Raw genomic sequence first — 15,357 nt, 5'->3', positions numbered from 1 at the left:
GATGAATTCGATTTTGGACTCTTAACTGCACTTAACGATGGACTTTTGTACCATACAAAGTTTTTTGAATCAGAACCAACCTCGCCAATAAAACCCAATTCCAATTCGATGATGAATTCGATTTTGAACTCTTAACTGCACTTAAGACGGACTTTTGTACCATACAAAGTTTTTTATTTTTTATTTTATTATTTTATTTTATTTTATTTTTTTGTTTTGTAGTAGAGCCAATCTTGCAGCTTGCTGATGAAACCCAATTCAAATTCGAGGATGAATTCAATTTTTTGAGTCCAATGTTAAGACAAATGGAATGAAATAAGAAAGATAACCGCGGCGCGCTCTTTGGGAACTTCTGAGACTTAATTTCTTCATATTTTCCATGGCAGCATTGGGATATGAAAACGAATTGAATTGTGAGAATCCTGTTATATAAAGAGGAAGCGGCAATTTTGAGCAATGTTTCCTAGTATTCACAGTGCGGAAGTAGTCCTCAAATTGCACTTGCATTACTTTCAGACCCAACTTGGAAGTGTGATGCAATTGCAGTTTTGAGTCCGATGCAAACTGTGAGGAAGATAGTTGTAATTTAGAACTAGAATATTGCAATTCAATTCTATGGTACATCCAAACGCAGCCTAAACACAAGATGGGGGTAAAAATTCCTTGGCAAAATAAGATGTAGAGTTCATGGCAAAGAATCAAAATATATAAAAACAAAAACTGCATTTATAACATATCGGGACTAGCCCTTCTTTACAAACTCAACCGTATAAAATCACTGAAATGAGAGTACATCCAAACAAATCAGTCTACTGTGGTTACCAAATACATTTGACAGAAAAGCCTCCTTTTTGTTATCATGAAAATGGATTATTTTTTTCTTTTTTCAATGTAACTACTTTCTCAAATGTAGAATTCCTTGGGAAGCCAGCGTCCCCTCAAGATCACCAATTATCCGAGCTATCCTGACTTCCAAACCTCTCTGTGTTTCTCGGAAGAGAGTCCCAACACTCTCAGAGAATTGCTGCATATTGAAGCCGGCAGATTCATTGAGCCCTTCAACGCTGCCAAAACCGCATGAGATCCTGGATTGTATCTCCACCAATTTCTGCCCAGTTGCAACCATATATCTTTGTAGTTGGAATGTTTCTTCAAGGAAACACTCCAGCGTCTGCTTCTGCTCCCTTGTCCTTCCATTACCGGAATCTCTATCACTGCCCTCCACATCATTCTCATGCTTGAAAAAGAAAGAAAATAAAGGGCCAACAATTGGAAAAGAAACAAAATTAGCGGGTGATTGGATCATAGTTTGAAAACATGAAAACTCAACTCAATTTTTAACAATTACAATAAAAATTCTATGTATACCAATAAATGTCAAAAACAATTAAAACCATGGGTAAGTAATTAAAAATAGAAACACCAGCATGAAATTGTTGGTAGGCTCTTTGCTTTGGTGCATCACTTCATGGGTGGAGGTTGTGGGCTTGATTCTCACCCTCTGCATTTATTAGGAATAACAATGTGACTTCGTTCGAGTCACCAAGAGTCCTTTCAAGTCTATTCGATGAGTCTTCTCGACTTGGGATCGAGTCAGACCCAGAACTGAGTTTCCAAGAGATGGTTCAAAATCTCTTTAAGTCCACTCGCCTAGGTTTCGAGCCTAGTCAGTGAGTTTTAAAACTATGGTTTGGATTAGGGCTGCAACTTGGGTTTGGGTCAACCCGAACCAGACACAGCCAACCTGAATTCGGGTTGGGTTGTCAAGTTTCTAGGGTTGGGTTCAGGTTGGAAAACATCAACTCGATTTGAATACGGATTGGGTATGGCTTGAGCAAATTCGAGTGGGGTTAGGTCAGGTTGGCGATAATCACATGTATTTGGGTCGGGTTGGGTCGAGTTGAGTACAGAGGACTTTGGGTTGTGTTTGTCGGGCACCTCAGGTTGGAATTCAGGTCAGGTTGCAGGTTTATCATGTCCACTTTTTGGACTCTCCATATCCAATACAATGTCTGGCCAAGCATTTGCCCAGCACAGTAAACTGCAGTTCTTGGGTCCACCTCCTGGTGATCCAAATCGTTCATATTGCAGCAGGCCTTACAAATGTGTGGGAGATGCCTCTAGAAACTCCCTCATCAGAGGATCCGCAGCATCTGGCGGATCCTCTGATTGGTCCCCTAAAATGTGGATCATTGGTTATTATTGCCCAATTTCATTGGATGGCTAGGATCATTCGACACCGGAGATACTGAAGCATGGCCCATCAAATATGAAGCAACCAGATGAAGGGCTCCAATTTCCAAAGGTGGGTCCTGCCCATATCAACGTTGGGCTGGACCAAAATATGCACCTCTCTACTGATCTACCCTGATCCCTCATGAAATTGTAAGTTGAGTTATGAAAAGAAGAGACGTAAAAACTGATACGATTCAAGCAATAGATGTAAAAACTCACCATCCGCTTGCATATATCGTTGGTCTTCTCCTCAAGGGACTGGTATCTTTTCACTTGTTTATTGAGCAAAGACATGATCAGAAGGAAGCCTTTCGTCTGCGGCCCATGCTCATTGATCTTCTGCTTTTCACAGCTTTCCGACGCATCAATTCCATTGTTTTTCAGTGTCTTCTTCTTGACAGCTTGTGCTGCGGCCAGCTTTTCGAGCAGCAGGAGCTGCTGTTTCAGTCTTTTGATCCTGTAAGAAACTCCAAGTGCATGGAGATCCATCTTCCATTGAGTGTCCTTCCTAACCAAACAATTCCTGCCCGTTGCTAGCTCATTGACAACCTCAGCTTCCTCCTGGCCATCATTCCCCAGGCATCCTCCTGGAAGATGGCCCGGATCCATGCCAACCTCCTTTTCTTCTACGATCTCTTCTTCAAGAGCATGGACCGCCAGGCTCATATCTTGCGGTTGGTCTTCAATTAGGTTCTCTCGTCTTTCAAGATCTTCCACAGATTCTCCATAAATTCCCACAATGGCGTGGTCTTTGGATTGATCGGATGGTGGTGTGGAATCAATCCATACAGCCCTTTGTTCTTGCTCTCTCCCCCTTTGTTTCCTCCTTATAATCTTCACTTCAGACCACAAGGTTTCTGGGACAACTGCTGGAGGTTTTGTAGAGTAGTTCGAAGTAGGCCTGCGACTGAATGTCTCTATCAAGGATTTCAATTCCCTTTCCTTGTCTAGTAACATGGCTTCCAGTTTCATATTATCTTCTCTGAACTGCAACAGATTCTCGTCGAGTTCTTCAACATGAGATTGCAGCCGCTTCGATTCTAGTTCCATGCTCAGTAACTGCCAACGGAAAGCTTCTAGCTTCTCGTCTTTGAGCCTCATCTGTTCTATGAATGCATCTATTTCCACAGAATGCTTCTGCTCGAGAACAGATATGTACTTCTCTGTTTCCAGCCGAACCCAATCTTCCAATTGCTTAGCGTCGGCTGTAATTACTTGAAAGGATGAGAGAGAGAGAGAGAGAGAGAGAGAGAGGAGATTCAGAAACATGAAAATAATGAATTGGGTACAGAAGAATTGCATGAGGATGTGTTTGGATGCACTGTTGATTTGAATTGCACTTATTAGTTCAATAAACTGAAAACAACTAAATCGAAAATTGAAATAACATTCTGTATGATTCGATTTGGGGGTAATCTCCAAAGTGCCATTTCATTACTTTCAAGTTTCAAGTAGGACTTGAAAGGAATGAGAGATACTTCTTCAACATGAAAACTACTAAATGCTATCAGTCTCATTATTTCTTCTTGATTGAACTGAATTCTCAAAATTCAGTTATTTTGCACATCCAACACACCATAAACAGCTTCCCCCCCATCATCCATGCGCCCTAAACAGCTTTGAGGCCACAAAAATTTTCGTACCTTCAATTTTTTGGAAAATTTACATGAAAAGATTGTTAAAAATCTCCTGGAAAACAAAAATTATCCAAGAATTTATATCAAATTTATTACATATACTAGGGGCGTGGCACTTGCACCACATGTGAAGAGAGAGGAAGGAAGAAAGGAATCGGGGAGAGAGAATCAGCGCCAGAGTTGGGAAGAGAGAGTCGGTAGCGCACCGGGCTTTTTGCAGGTAAAATATAAGCCACTCATGGGATTTTTCAGATGAAATCTGAGCTGTCCGACGAACACCAGCCACATTTTTAAGTCATTAAAATACCCTTGAACTTCGAATGTCTTACAATGTCCATGATTTTATTTTATTTTTGTGGCACAACTAGCTGCATGTGGGGCTCACGGTAGTGTTTCTATGTCATCCAATCCATCCTAAAGGGTTGCACCATGAAAGTGGGATCCCCCAAAAATCATGTGGGCCACACTAGAGAAAAATATGGACAACCACCCCTTAAAATTCACGTAGTGGCCAACCTAATGGTTGGATGGGTGTGATTTTTGGGGATCCTATTTTGTTGTGGGGCGACCCTGCTGAACAGGTTGGACACATAGACGCACCACAGTGGGCCCCACACATAGCTAGTTGCACAAAAATCTCATCTACAACTAGTTGGGTGTGAGACATCCCCTGCCCCCCACCACATACGCTACACAGGGCATTTGAATTTTAGCAATATCCAGAGGCAATTCTGATAGAAGTTCTGTGTTTGATTTGTCATAAGATGGGTAGGGGCATGTTTGGTTGCACCATATTTCAGGAAATATCATGAAATTTTGCATCAAATTAGACTGATTAATTGTGAAATATCATGATAGTTGGCAAAACCAAATGCACCACGAACAATATTTGATGAAAAGAAGAAAAGAGAATCAGATCGTACCAATTTCTCCATTTCCTTCTGGCGAGTATCGGTGGAAACAGTTGCCTGTTGCATTGTTCATTGCCTTCGGCATAATGCACGCAAGCTCATTCCCATCCTCAGATTTCAAGTAGTCGACAGCATGAGTTTTAGAATTCCCACCATAGTTAGGCTGTAATTCTGTCCTAATGTTTTGTGAACACCCCGCCTCAACTAAATTCAATCCTTTCATCTCCGAAAGCATCTCCGATCTCAAACTCCCTCTGTTGGCCAAATCACTTCTGAGATGCCTATCATGCCTTGATTGGTAACGCGACTTCCATCTTTCAGTCTCGAGCTCGGCCTGCTTCCGCCTTGCCTTAGATATCTTCACCTCCTTCAGCAGCATCTGTTTCTCTGCCGTATCTAGCTTACTCTTCCTCAGCAAAGCTGATAGGATCTTGTCCTTCTGTTCTGAATCCTTCTGCAACTTGATGATCTCGATGGAAAGCTTTTGAACCATCCTGACCGACTCTTCCTTCTGCTCGAAGACGGCATCAAGCTCTTGCTTCATCACTTCAACCTGCTGAAGAGCACGGCTCATCTCAGCTTCCAGCTGGCGTTGGTTAGAAACAAGCTCAATGAAGGCAGTCTTATGCCTCCAGAGCTCAGATGAATGCTCTTGGGACTCTTTCTTCACGGTCTCTCTCAATTCCTCCGCAGCTGCTTCTGCCATTCGTAGCTTCTCTTCCAACTCTCCCCTTTTCTTCTCTTCTTCCTCCAAGGCATTGTCTTTAGACCGTATCAGATTTTCCTCCTTCTCGACTCTCTGATTCAAATTCGATATAGTTTCTTCCCTCCTTTTCTCAAGAATCTGTGAATTATGCAAAAGAGCTTGAATCTGCTGCCGAAGCCTCTTTCTTTCACCAATCCAGCTCTGTTCTTGCGTGGCGAAGATGCCCACGACCTTCTCATTGGCCTTTGCGTCTTCACTTCTCCTTTTCTTCAACTCCACAACCTCCGACTCGGCTTTCTTGAGCTTGTTCAAAAGCTCCGCCCTTCCTTCCATTGATTCTCCCTGCTGAGCTTTCCAAACAAGCAATCCTAGAAGCTGGGCACTGCCTTGAAGCATCAAATCAACGACTGCCGACCATCGACCACCATCGACAACAGGTCCTTCTGCATTCTGAATGAAATGGAGAGCAGCGAACGCACACGAAACACCGAAATACATAGGATAAACACCATCATTTCTCTCTTCGGAAGCAAATTCGCGCCAAACAGAGACCATCTTCTCATCCATCATTCAGCAAATTTCTTCTTCCTCCTCTTCTTCCTCACACAATGACGAAGGAGAGAAGTGATAGAAATTCAAATAGAAAACAAAACCAAGCAAAACCCATCACAGAAATTCATCATACCCACGTGCAGAACCATGATTTTTCGAAATCATGGTGGGTGTTTGGAGGACAGGGAATCATGAAATTCTCCTAACTGCAATAAGAAAATGAATTGACCTGTAGAATTTCAGAAAAGAAAGGAAAAGAAAAAAGAACCCATCTTCACGAAATTGAAAGAAAGCGGCTATTTTATGAGGAAAATCATATCTTCCGGAAAAAAATCAAAGTGAAACAATGACTTCCTTGTCTTTTTGTCTTGGTGGGTGCGTACGTTACCCACCTTTCATGGCCCAGTATCGCCAAAAGCATGCAGCTCACACGTGTGTGTGCAGGATCAATTGCATGACAGATTTCATAATAGAAAAGCTGCAGAAAATCATGGGTGTTTTCATATTTCCCTGGTTTTCAGAGAAGAGAGGAGAGACAGTACAAAAGCTGATCTGTTCGAAAAGGAAAAGAGAAGTCCTTCGCCCACGACACAACAGTGGTTTTTCGCTGTCATACGGCCCGGATTCTTTTGCAAGCGGCCCCACTCCCATTTCTCATAAAACCAGGACATGATCTAGCGTGCGCTCCGGGTGTGAGATCACGCGGTTGGCCTGAGTCACATGGTCAGACCCATTGGACTAAAACCATGATTTAACCGACTCGCAGTCAAAACAAATTTTCGCCAGTGATCTTAACTCCACCACACGCTCCAACCGCCAGATCATGGGCAAAACGTGACTCCCGCCCAGCGGCTAGCTCCCGCCGCAGCGCATTATAGCAGAGCCCATGGGAGATGTCTAACGTGCGCCGGGGAGAACCGTTATAAGGCGGACCAATAAATCCAGAGCGTTGGCATTCTAATCAAAGAAGACCCAGAAAAATTACAGCTTTTTCCATAGTGGAAAAAATTAAAATTAAAAAGTTAAAAAGGAATGAAAAAAAAAAGGCTTGAATTTAAAAACCAAATTTCACAAAGAGGGTAAAAAAAAATAAAAAAAAACCACTAACCAAAAGGCCAAACATACCAAAAACTAATAAAAAGTCATCAACATCATCGTCATCATCCTATATAAAACATTTCAGTAATCTCTACCTTTGAAAAGTCCAACAAAGCTGTCATTTCGACAATCTGGCCCATCTCTCCTCATCATCAACACCCACCAAAAAAAAAAAAAAACAGCTATTCATGAGCCTGTCCCTTCTTCTCTTCTACTTTCCTTCCTTCCTTTGCTGAGACCTGTAAAGCAGGACTTTGTTGAAGAAAAACACTACAAATCTCCAAAAACAACTTCCATTAAATCCAACCCATCATCAGCTTTTTCATTTTTCTTTTTAAATCCTTGTGAGCCATACCCTTGAAACCAGGATCCAATTGAAAGATGGAATTTATGCTAATATCAAAAGCTGGAGAGTTCTTTCAGACTGTGAAATCAGACCCAGATAAAAGCAACCTTTCGCTAGCTTTTTCAGGCACCTAGTTCTCTTTCTGCTGCTTAAAGCAACCAAGGAGTTTATTTGATACTCGGGCAGAGTGTGAATCTTGATACGCAGGCACTTAGAAATTACTCTGTAATTGCACAAGTAGGACAAATCAAAATGTTCGAAATATGATTACATTTTAGATGTATCATGAACCAATAATTACCCTTAGTTGATGATTTGATTACAGGATTGGAAAATATTTATTGGACGGTTAAATTAAAAATATATATATTTTTCAATAAATCTATAAACCAGCGGTTAGGATTTTTCATCAAACCTGATTTTGGGATTGAGATTTAGGGACGGTGGGTTCCACAATTCAGTCGGTTTAATTTGAGTCCATTTATTACATGACTCTCCCCTTATTGATACTCTGGCGGACTTTGACGCTTGATACGCAGGCACTCAGAAAATGTACAGGTGGCATATGTTAGCTAAAATTTTTACGGTCAAAATTATGGAGGCCACTGCTTCTAAGTTGCATGCCATGATCCTAAGTTCTGTTTTTGACACTTGTTAGTGGAATTATGACCGTCGGATTTTTCTGTTTTTAACCGTTCAATAAATGTCCACTAATCCAATAGTTAGATAATTAAACGAGATTTATTTTTAGTTCATGATACATCTAAACTGGAACCCATAGTTTGGATGGTTTCAGTTGAGTTATCTGCATGCCACGTATGCATTTTCCAAGAATATGCGTATCAGCCATCACACTCTGTGAGAGCATCAAAGACTTTCTTAGATCTGAATTAATTAGCGGATTAATCTTCAGAGTGGAACGGATTGGGTGCGGCCCGGCCTTACCCAACACGGTGCGGTCCTGACCGTAGGGCCCAGCTTGATGCTTATGTGGTTTATCCACACCGTCCATACATTTCATTTCATAGGATGATCCCAAAAACCAAGCAGATACAAATCTAAGCTGGACCGTACCACAGGAAATATCATTTATTGAACTTCCACATTTAACAACTTCCTAAGTCACACCGTGATAAGGTCAGTAAAATCTGGATGAAGGAAGAAAAAAGTAAATAACATCTTGATCAAAGTTTTTAATGGCCAATCACTAATGTTTCCTATAATGTGGTCCACATGAAATTTGGATCTACCTTATTTTTTGTCTTATTCACTAAAATGATCGGAAAAAAACAGATGTAATGTGTGAATATATTACACATTCATCAAGGTGGGCCCCACGGTCAGGGCTGCAGTGTGTTGGGAAAACTTTGAATCGGGATCCTCTCTCAGGCAGCTAAACCCAACTTGGTGCAATCTAATTGGACCACTGTATTTAATGCAGCATTTCTGACAATGTCAATAATAACATGAAACAATTACTAAATAAAAAAGCAGAGAATTTCTTTTTACAGAGGTTTGTTGGCCCCACATTCCTCGGCATGCGAAGGTACACGTGGATGGCATCAGAACCATACGTCAGGAGGGACCCACAGTGTAAATGATCTATGCACGGTGAAAAGGACGTGCAGGACTTTTCAACCATTATTTTCATAAACATATTGAGTATCTCATCGTTGACCGTTAGATGGAGTGGATTTTTCGTTTTAAACTTGGTAGGCATCAAAGGGTTTATTAGGTGTTTTAGGCCCTGCAGAGGATGGGACTCGACCGAGACTTGCAGGCATGAATCCAACGCCATTGTAGATTGGCATTTATGTACTTGAATCCAAACCGTTAAAATAGTGGATCCGCAGTAAAGGGCATGGACCCAAAATCAGATCAATTCGCAATCATGACCTCTGGTTAACGGTCGGCTGTCAGTTGATTGGACCATGGATTCTTATCCCACAATTGATTAAATGCGCATCGGTTGGCCCATTTGACCCATTCATAGACCTTGGCTCCGATGCACATGCTCAAACCCTCCAAGCCTACTTTCTCTCGTCTCATTGGTTGTTGGGTTTTTGTAAATTTATTGGACATGTTCATTTTTAAGTTTTATTCTAACATTACCACTCATCCATATCAAGGGCTTCATTTGGGCTATACTCAACCTATGTGTTATGCACTAGTGGCTAATTGGCTAATGCATCAATGAGAGAAAAGAAGAGAGATAAGGTCGAGGGATAGTTAAAAATACCTGTGTGCCTTACCTAAGTATTTAGGAGGATTTCTTCCACTAATGTCGTATGAATGACTTAATATGCATAAAAGCTACACCATTCATGGTAAATTATACCTTGTTTAGCCACGATTTTAAAAGTCAAGTCGATTATGTTGTAATTTATTTCTGGTCATTTAGAAAAAAGCTAATAGTCGGTGACATATGACATTGCATAGGAAATAGAAGGTAGGTAGAAATTTCCTTAAACTATTAGGACCTCTTTTTTCACGAAATCATGGTTGACTTAACTTTAATTTTACATACAAGTAGATGGTTGACAAAGTGATGTGGCTGAGTTATACGGGAATTTAACAGGCGAAGAGAAAAACACGATCAAACAGTTCAAAATACACAAGGTGACTAAGAAATGCAATAGAACTTTATTAACATAAGATGAGCTGTCATAAAAGGAAAACATTAAAAATAATAATAATAATAATAAATAAATAAATAAATAAACTTTTCAACTACTATAATTATTGGAGTAATAAAAGAATCATATAGAAAAACATAATATTTGAGAATTTTATAATTTTTAAAAAAAATTTGTATAAAAAAAATCCAACAATCAACAATCATCTTCAAATTTGATCAAACCAAATCTATCAATTTGCTTTCTCTTAACTTATCTTAAGAGTTGCGATAATACAGTAACAATAATTTTTAACCATAATTTTTTATTATAATTCAAATTTATGTTCAGATGCTAGATTTATTCTTTATCAAATATCACATAGTTCTTTCAAGAGATGTATTCTTATACTCACTCCTAATGACTGATTATGAGTTTTTACTTTTGTTTGGTTGCACTAGTATTTTAAAAAATCTTTTCTAGTGGAAGGCACAATGTAATCCATTTTTAGAGAAATAACCTTACATTATTAATATCTCTTGATTATTTAAAAATTATACAAGTAGCTGAGTAAGTGATTAATCTTTTCAAAAGTCGATCATGTATTCATATTGAACTTGTTTATTTTGACACTTAGAGTCAAAATTGATCAATTTGAATTAAGTTGCTTTATCGATTTTGTCACATCCACACACATTGCATGTGATAGGAAACAAATTGAGCGCCAAAAGATTTATTTTAGATTGACCTGTCTATAATGTTATACTTAAAACTTAATATTTTACATGTGAGCATATACAGCTCACATAAGTCATGAAATATTGTAACTCTTAGCAAACAAAAGCAAATCAGATGAATTGATTGATCGGCACATAAACGCCACACCACGGTAAGTTCTATATAAAACAAATGGCGGACATTCCTTTCTACCTACTTTCTATGATGGGGTCTTCTTTCGTTATGAATGATTCTTGCATCAAAATAGTTGAAATGGGATAGCAAACCTGATGGACGGAGTGAATCTCACGATAATTCTACCCACAACTCTCTATTCATGAAACTCCTGCCCATAACCAAGTGCACTTGGTAAATGTCGGCTTTGAGGGAAATAAAATTGGTGCATTGATGTTTTTTACTTGTGTTTTTCAGAAAATATAAACCTCAGAGAGGCATTTATCCTAAAATCTTAGCTGTAATTACTTGAACATAAATACTTCTAACTTCATTTAAATTTCTTTAAATATTTTTAAAATGCTCGTAGTTGTCCAACATTCCAAATTAATTGGCAAAAATATCCGTTCGGATGGAATATATACTGATTAGGTACAGCTAATGGGTGAGTAAAGTTAAAAATAGTGCCATCTCAATAATAATAATAATAATAAAGTGTCGACTAATCAATGGTCAAAACCGTTCCATCTACAGTGGGCCCATGACTTTGACAGATTCATTTAAGTCCCATGTCTGCCATTTGTACAATTTAAGTGCATTACAACACTTTCCCAGAAAGGCAAATAACTCTAATGAGGGTCCCACCTCGAGGGGATCGTCTCCGTTTCATATGCTAGAAATGGTGGACCAAAACAAAGGTAAAAGAAACGAATGAAGTTGGCGATCGGTCCACGTCTATCCCGGTTCAATGGCCAGCTCATCTCCACTGGACGGCTTGGATCATCTGATGTGATAGATATTACGGTATGGATCGCCCCATCATGAGGTCCATCAGATAAACAGATTGCATCGTCAAAATGTGGGTCCACCGTACCTTTGTCTGGTCAATGTAATGGCTCTGTCGTTTTTTAGGAGAGGTGGTCAAGCGAGTTTAAAACAAGATGATTGTAGATACCAGACATGATCCTGGCCGTTCATTAGGTAGGACTAGCAATGAAAGCATGCTAGCCAAAAAATTCAAGCAGGTCCATTCATTAAGCCGGCCAGGCATGTCAGTACAGCATAGTACGTTAACCGTTGGCTCATTAACTACCCTTTTCTCGTACGAGCGTGACCACCTGATGAGTGGACCCGCTTTTTTTGGGCCCCACATCACGGAGGATGGGTTCCACAGTCTCACATTCAAGACAGTTTGACATTTGATTGGCTGATTGCTGGACATCTAATGGACGGTTAAAGTACAGAATGATTAGCCGTCAGACTTTAACAAACAAATGTTAATTAGGGAAAAATCATCTCATCGATTTGCTTTTAGGGCCATGATTTATGTATGGTTCCTTGAATTTGAATTTGATTTACATGCATGACACGTGCACAACTTTTGAGAACGAGCGTATAAGCCATCATCACACTATGACAGAATATTAAATAACCATAAGATTTGCTACTGAAAATTAGCTAGGATGGGATATTGCTAAGGGCCTGTTTTGGAGCGTGGATTTGAAACCCCTTATTTTCAGAAACCCTATATTTGAAATCCTTGTTTGGCACTTATATTCAAATCCACTTAAATTTAAAAGTAGCTATGCATAGTATATTTATAGGGATTTAATTTAATTATTAAATTAATTTTATTATCTTTAATTAGTGTACATATGTAATATTTGACACAATGGTTATAATAAGCTCGCTGAAATATACACTCTGCCTGAAAATGATGAAATTCCAAGTCTTGGATGAGCCACAAGCACAAGATCACTTCAGAGTGATTAACCAAGGATTTTTAACCATTGATTTAAATAGATAATGTTTGGACGGTACAAATCATCGTAATAAAGTGATTATAGTGATATAATTGATAATCTAATTGTTTTGGAATATCATTAGTGGGGCCATGTGACCAGTAGATTAATAGCCTAGTGCCACACATGTTACACTAGTGCAACTTTTGGAAGGATTTTAGATGAAACTGGCAGTTTGTTTATGGTGCTAAACATATCAGGGAATTTAATCCATGGTGCCAAACGACCCCCAAGTCCATCTGCAGATGGGAGTTTGAAGGGATGGTTAGAGGATTGTATGCAAGACATATGCCATTCATCAAGGCCCACTGTTAACAGGCCAAGGCAAGAAAATGAGCTGATCCACTCATCAGATGGGCCACGCTTTTACCATTGGCTATTCTATTTCAACGATTCTCCCGGCTTTATATTTCAGCCCCAGTACGTTTTCCGTGGTCCCAATTGAAGAACTGTCACATGTTTGTCATAATAGCAGGTGTATCAAGGCGGAAATCAGTATCCTGTCTCACCTACCTGGTCTGTTGGCCAATAATCAAGTGGGCCACCATCATAAAAGATAAACAAAAAAGAAATAACGATCGACAAGCTGCTGATACGATGGATGGAAGATATAACAGAAATTGTTAGATTGAATTGTTTTCGACGTTTGATCATTTAAGTCTTTTCCTTAAGAGGTTGGGCCCTACAGGACCACTACACTGGCCTTTTCAAGCTGATCAGGGCTGGATTACGTGGGGATTGTTTTTTGAATTGATCTGAACGGTTCATGTTCTCAGTACCACCGTATGGAAGCTATAATCTTACAATCATGCTTCATTAATGATGATGGTTTTTTTTTTTTTTTTTTTGTTTAAATCTTGAATTAGAATATGGGCCATTAAATATTCATCTTCATTGACAATCAGCCATTCAACAAATGTTTCTTAAAATAACTTGGGTAGCACGGAACATGAACGGTTCAGATTATAATTTTAAATGCAATACAAAGGTGAAAACCAGACACTTGGCACGGTGCCACCTGACCCTAGTAAAACCCGGACACAGCGGAAGAATCACGACCCAAATTTATCGGATGCGGATTGATACTGGCCCCGCCTGTCCCAGCACAGGCTGCGGCTCTGAGGGCCCCACCATAATGTATGGATTTATCCACACCGTCCATCTATTTTTTCATATCATTTAATGGTAGAAGCCCAAAAATCATACAGATCCATTCCTCAATTTGACCACACAATAGGGATTGAACGGCCACCATTAAAAACTTTTCGAGAGCCGCAGAAGTTCCCCATCAAGCTGATATTTTTGTTTTCCGTCTATGTGACTTTATCATTATCACCGCTGCTTCCAGTGGTGTGGTCCACTTGAGCCTTAGATCCAACTCATTTTTTGCCTAATACCCAAAAATCATATAGCAAAATGGATGTACGGTGTGGATAAAAACCATACATCACGGTGGGCCCAGACCCCCAACCTATGCCAAGCTCAGAACAGGCGGGGTAGTACACAATCCGGGTCCAAAATTCTGGTGGAAACAAGGCTTGGTCCATCCATCCATTCTGAGAGCCATCAGATGAACGGTTCGGATAACTGGACCATTTGCCAAAAATCCACGGACCACAAACTAAAAACGAGAGGATATTAAGCAAATCCTCGGACGAGGATCATGTAACTCATCGAAAGGAAAAGAGGCGCTAAAGACAGACATACCTTTTCTAAAGCGAACCTTATCCGTCCATCAAATGGGCCAGCCTTTTCGCTTGAAAGCCGATTTAGAAACCTCCGCCCGAGCTAAGAAACTTCCAAATTCTGAGGTGGAGGATTGTTGGCTTTTGGAACGTGTAGCTGCGGCGCATGTTAGGAAGACGGCGTAACCACTTTCCCCCCAAATGACAAAGCGCCTCTCATTAGAGGAGAGAAACGCAGTAGCTGCGTCGAGGAAAGTGAGATGAGGAATCTCAACTGCTTGACGATTACGGCTTGAATATGAATTTACGAAAAGCACCTCGTAAAAGCTTTAGAATGGCCACACGCCATTCATTACACGTGCGGCGCATATTTAAGTGATCCAAGCTTTCCATGAGATGGCCCACAGTTTTTAGAATATCTTATCAAAATCGGATTGGCGGAGTATGTGAAATAGATTGGAATGTCTAAATGATTTTATTTTCTGGCCGTCCATTTTTGTTTTGTATATCGTGGGCAACATTAGTAGTAAACCTATCTGATTTTTGGGTGAGATGATCTGGACGGTTCTTGTCACATAATGGAAAGATCCGATCTTACACACATATGCTGTCGTGTGCACGAGAAGGGTTTGCCGATGCGTGTGCAGCAACAAACTCTATCAATTCCAGTGGATTCTGGGAATGGCCTTTTCGCAATTCTGGATAAGGACGTGGGTATAACTGAGAGGCCCAAGTCGGATTGGACGGGTGAGCTTCTTCCCTCTCCGGGATGGGAAACGCACTCGGTCTATTACGCGTTGAAAGTGCACTCGCATCACACGTGTAATGAAGTCACACGTGCACCAGATTGGACCTGCTTGTCAAGCTATCTGTATTGTT

The 15,357-nt window shown here is 40.1% G+C and overlaps 1 protein-coding gene across 5 annotated transcripts; it reads right to left on the bottom strand.

Annotated features, from left to right (window-relative positions):
- Positions 1-708: 708 nt before the first annotated feature.
- On the bottom strand, positions 709-14,702 carry LOC131245211 (uncharacterized). 5 transcript variants are annotated; one of them, XM_058244514.1, is made up of 4 exons: positions 14,501-14,702; positions 4,796-7,378; positions 2,455-3,449; positions 709-1,237 (listed from the first exon to the last, which is right to left on the bottom strand). In XM_058244514.1, exons 2-4 carry the CDS (start codon positions 6,057-6,059, stop codon positions 896-898), a joined length of 2,601 nt encoding a protein of 866 aa, XP_058100497.1. In that variant the 5' UTR covers positions 6,060-7,378; positions 14,501-14,702; the 3' UTR covers positions 709-895. The 5 variants fall into 5 exon arrangements, with proteins under 5 accessions (XP_058100497.1, XP_058100499.1, XP_058100496.1 ...); XM_058244516.1 differs by having other exon boundaries at positions 4,796-6,247; XM_058244513.1 differs by lacking the exon at positions 14,501-14,702 and having other exon boundaries at positions 4,796-6,247; positions 7,235-7,672.
- Positions 14,703-15,357: the final 655 nt, after the last annotated feature.

The sequence above is a fragment of the Magnolia sinica genome, chromosome 5 (assembly GCF_029962835.1).
Source record: "Magnolia sinica isolate HGM2019 chromosome 5, MsV1, whole genome shotgun sequence".
Lineage (NCBI taxonomy): Eukaryota > Viridiplantae > Streptophyta > Magnoliopsida > Magnoliales > Magnoliaceae > Magnolia > Magnolia sinica.
The sequence above is the reverse complement of the archived record's forward strand: the minus strand, read 5'-3'. Positions and strand labels throughout refer to the sequence as shown.

Coding starts and splice junctions, on each gene's coding strand:
- LOC131245211 (XM_058244514.1), bottom strand. CDS start 6,059: ATGATGGATGAGAAGATGGTCTCTGTTTGGCGCGAATTTGCTTCCGAA. Junction 3,450..4,795: donor AGAAGGAAATGGAGAAATTG/GTACGATCTGAT, acceptor CATCCTTTCAAG/TAATTACAGCCGACGCTAAG. Junction 1,238..2,454: donor ACGATATATGCAAGCGGATG/GTGAGTTTTTAC, acceptor TTCTTTTTCAAG/CATGAGAATGATGTGGAGGG.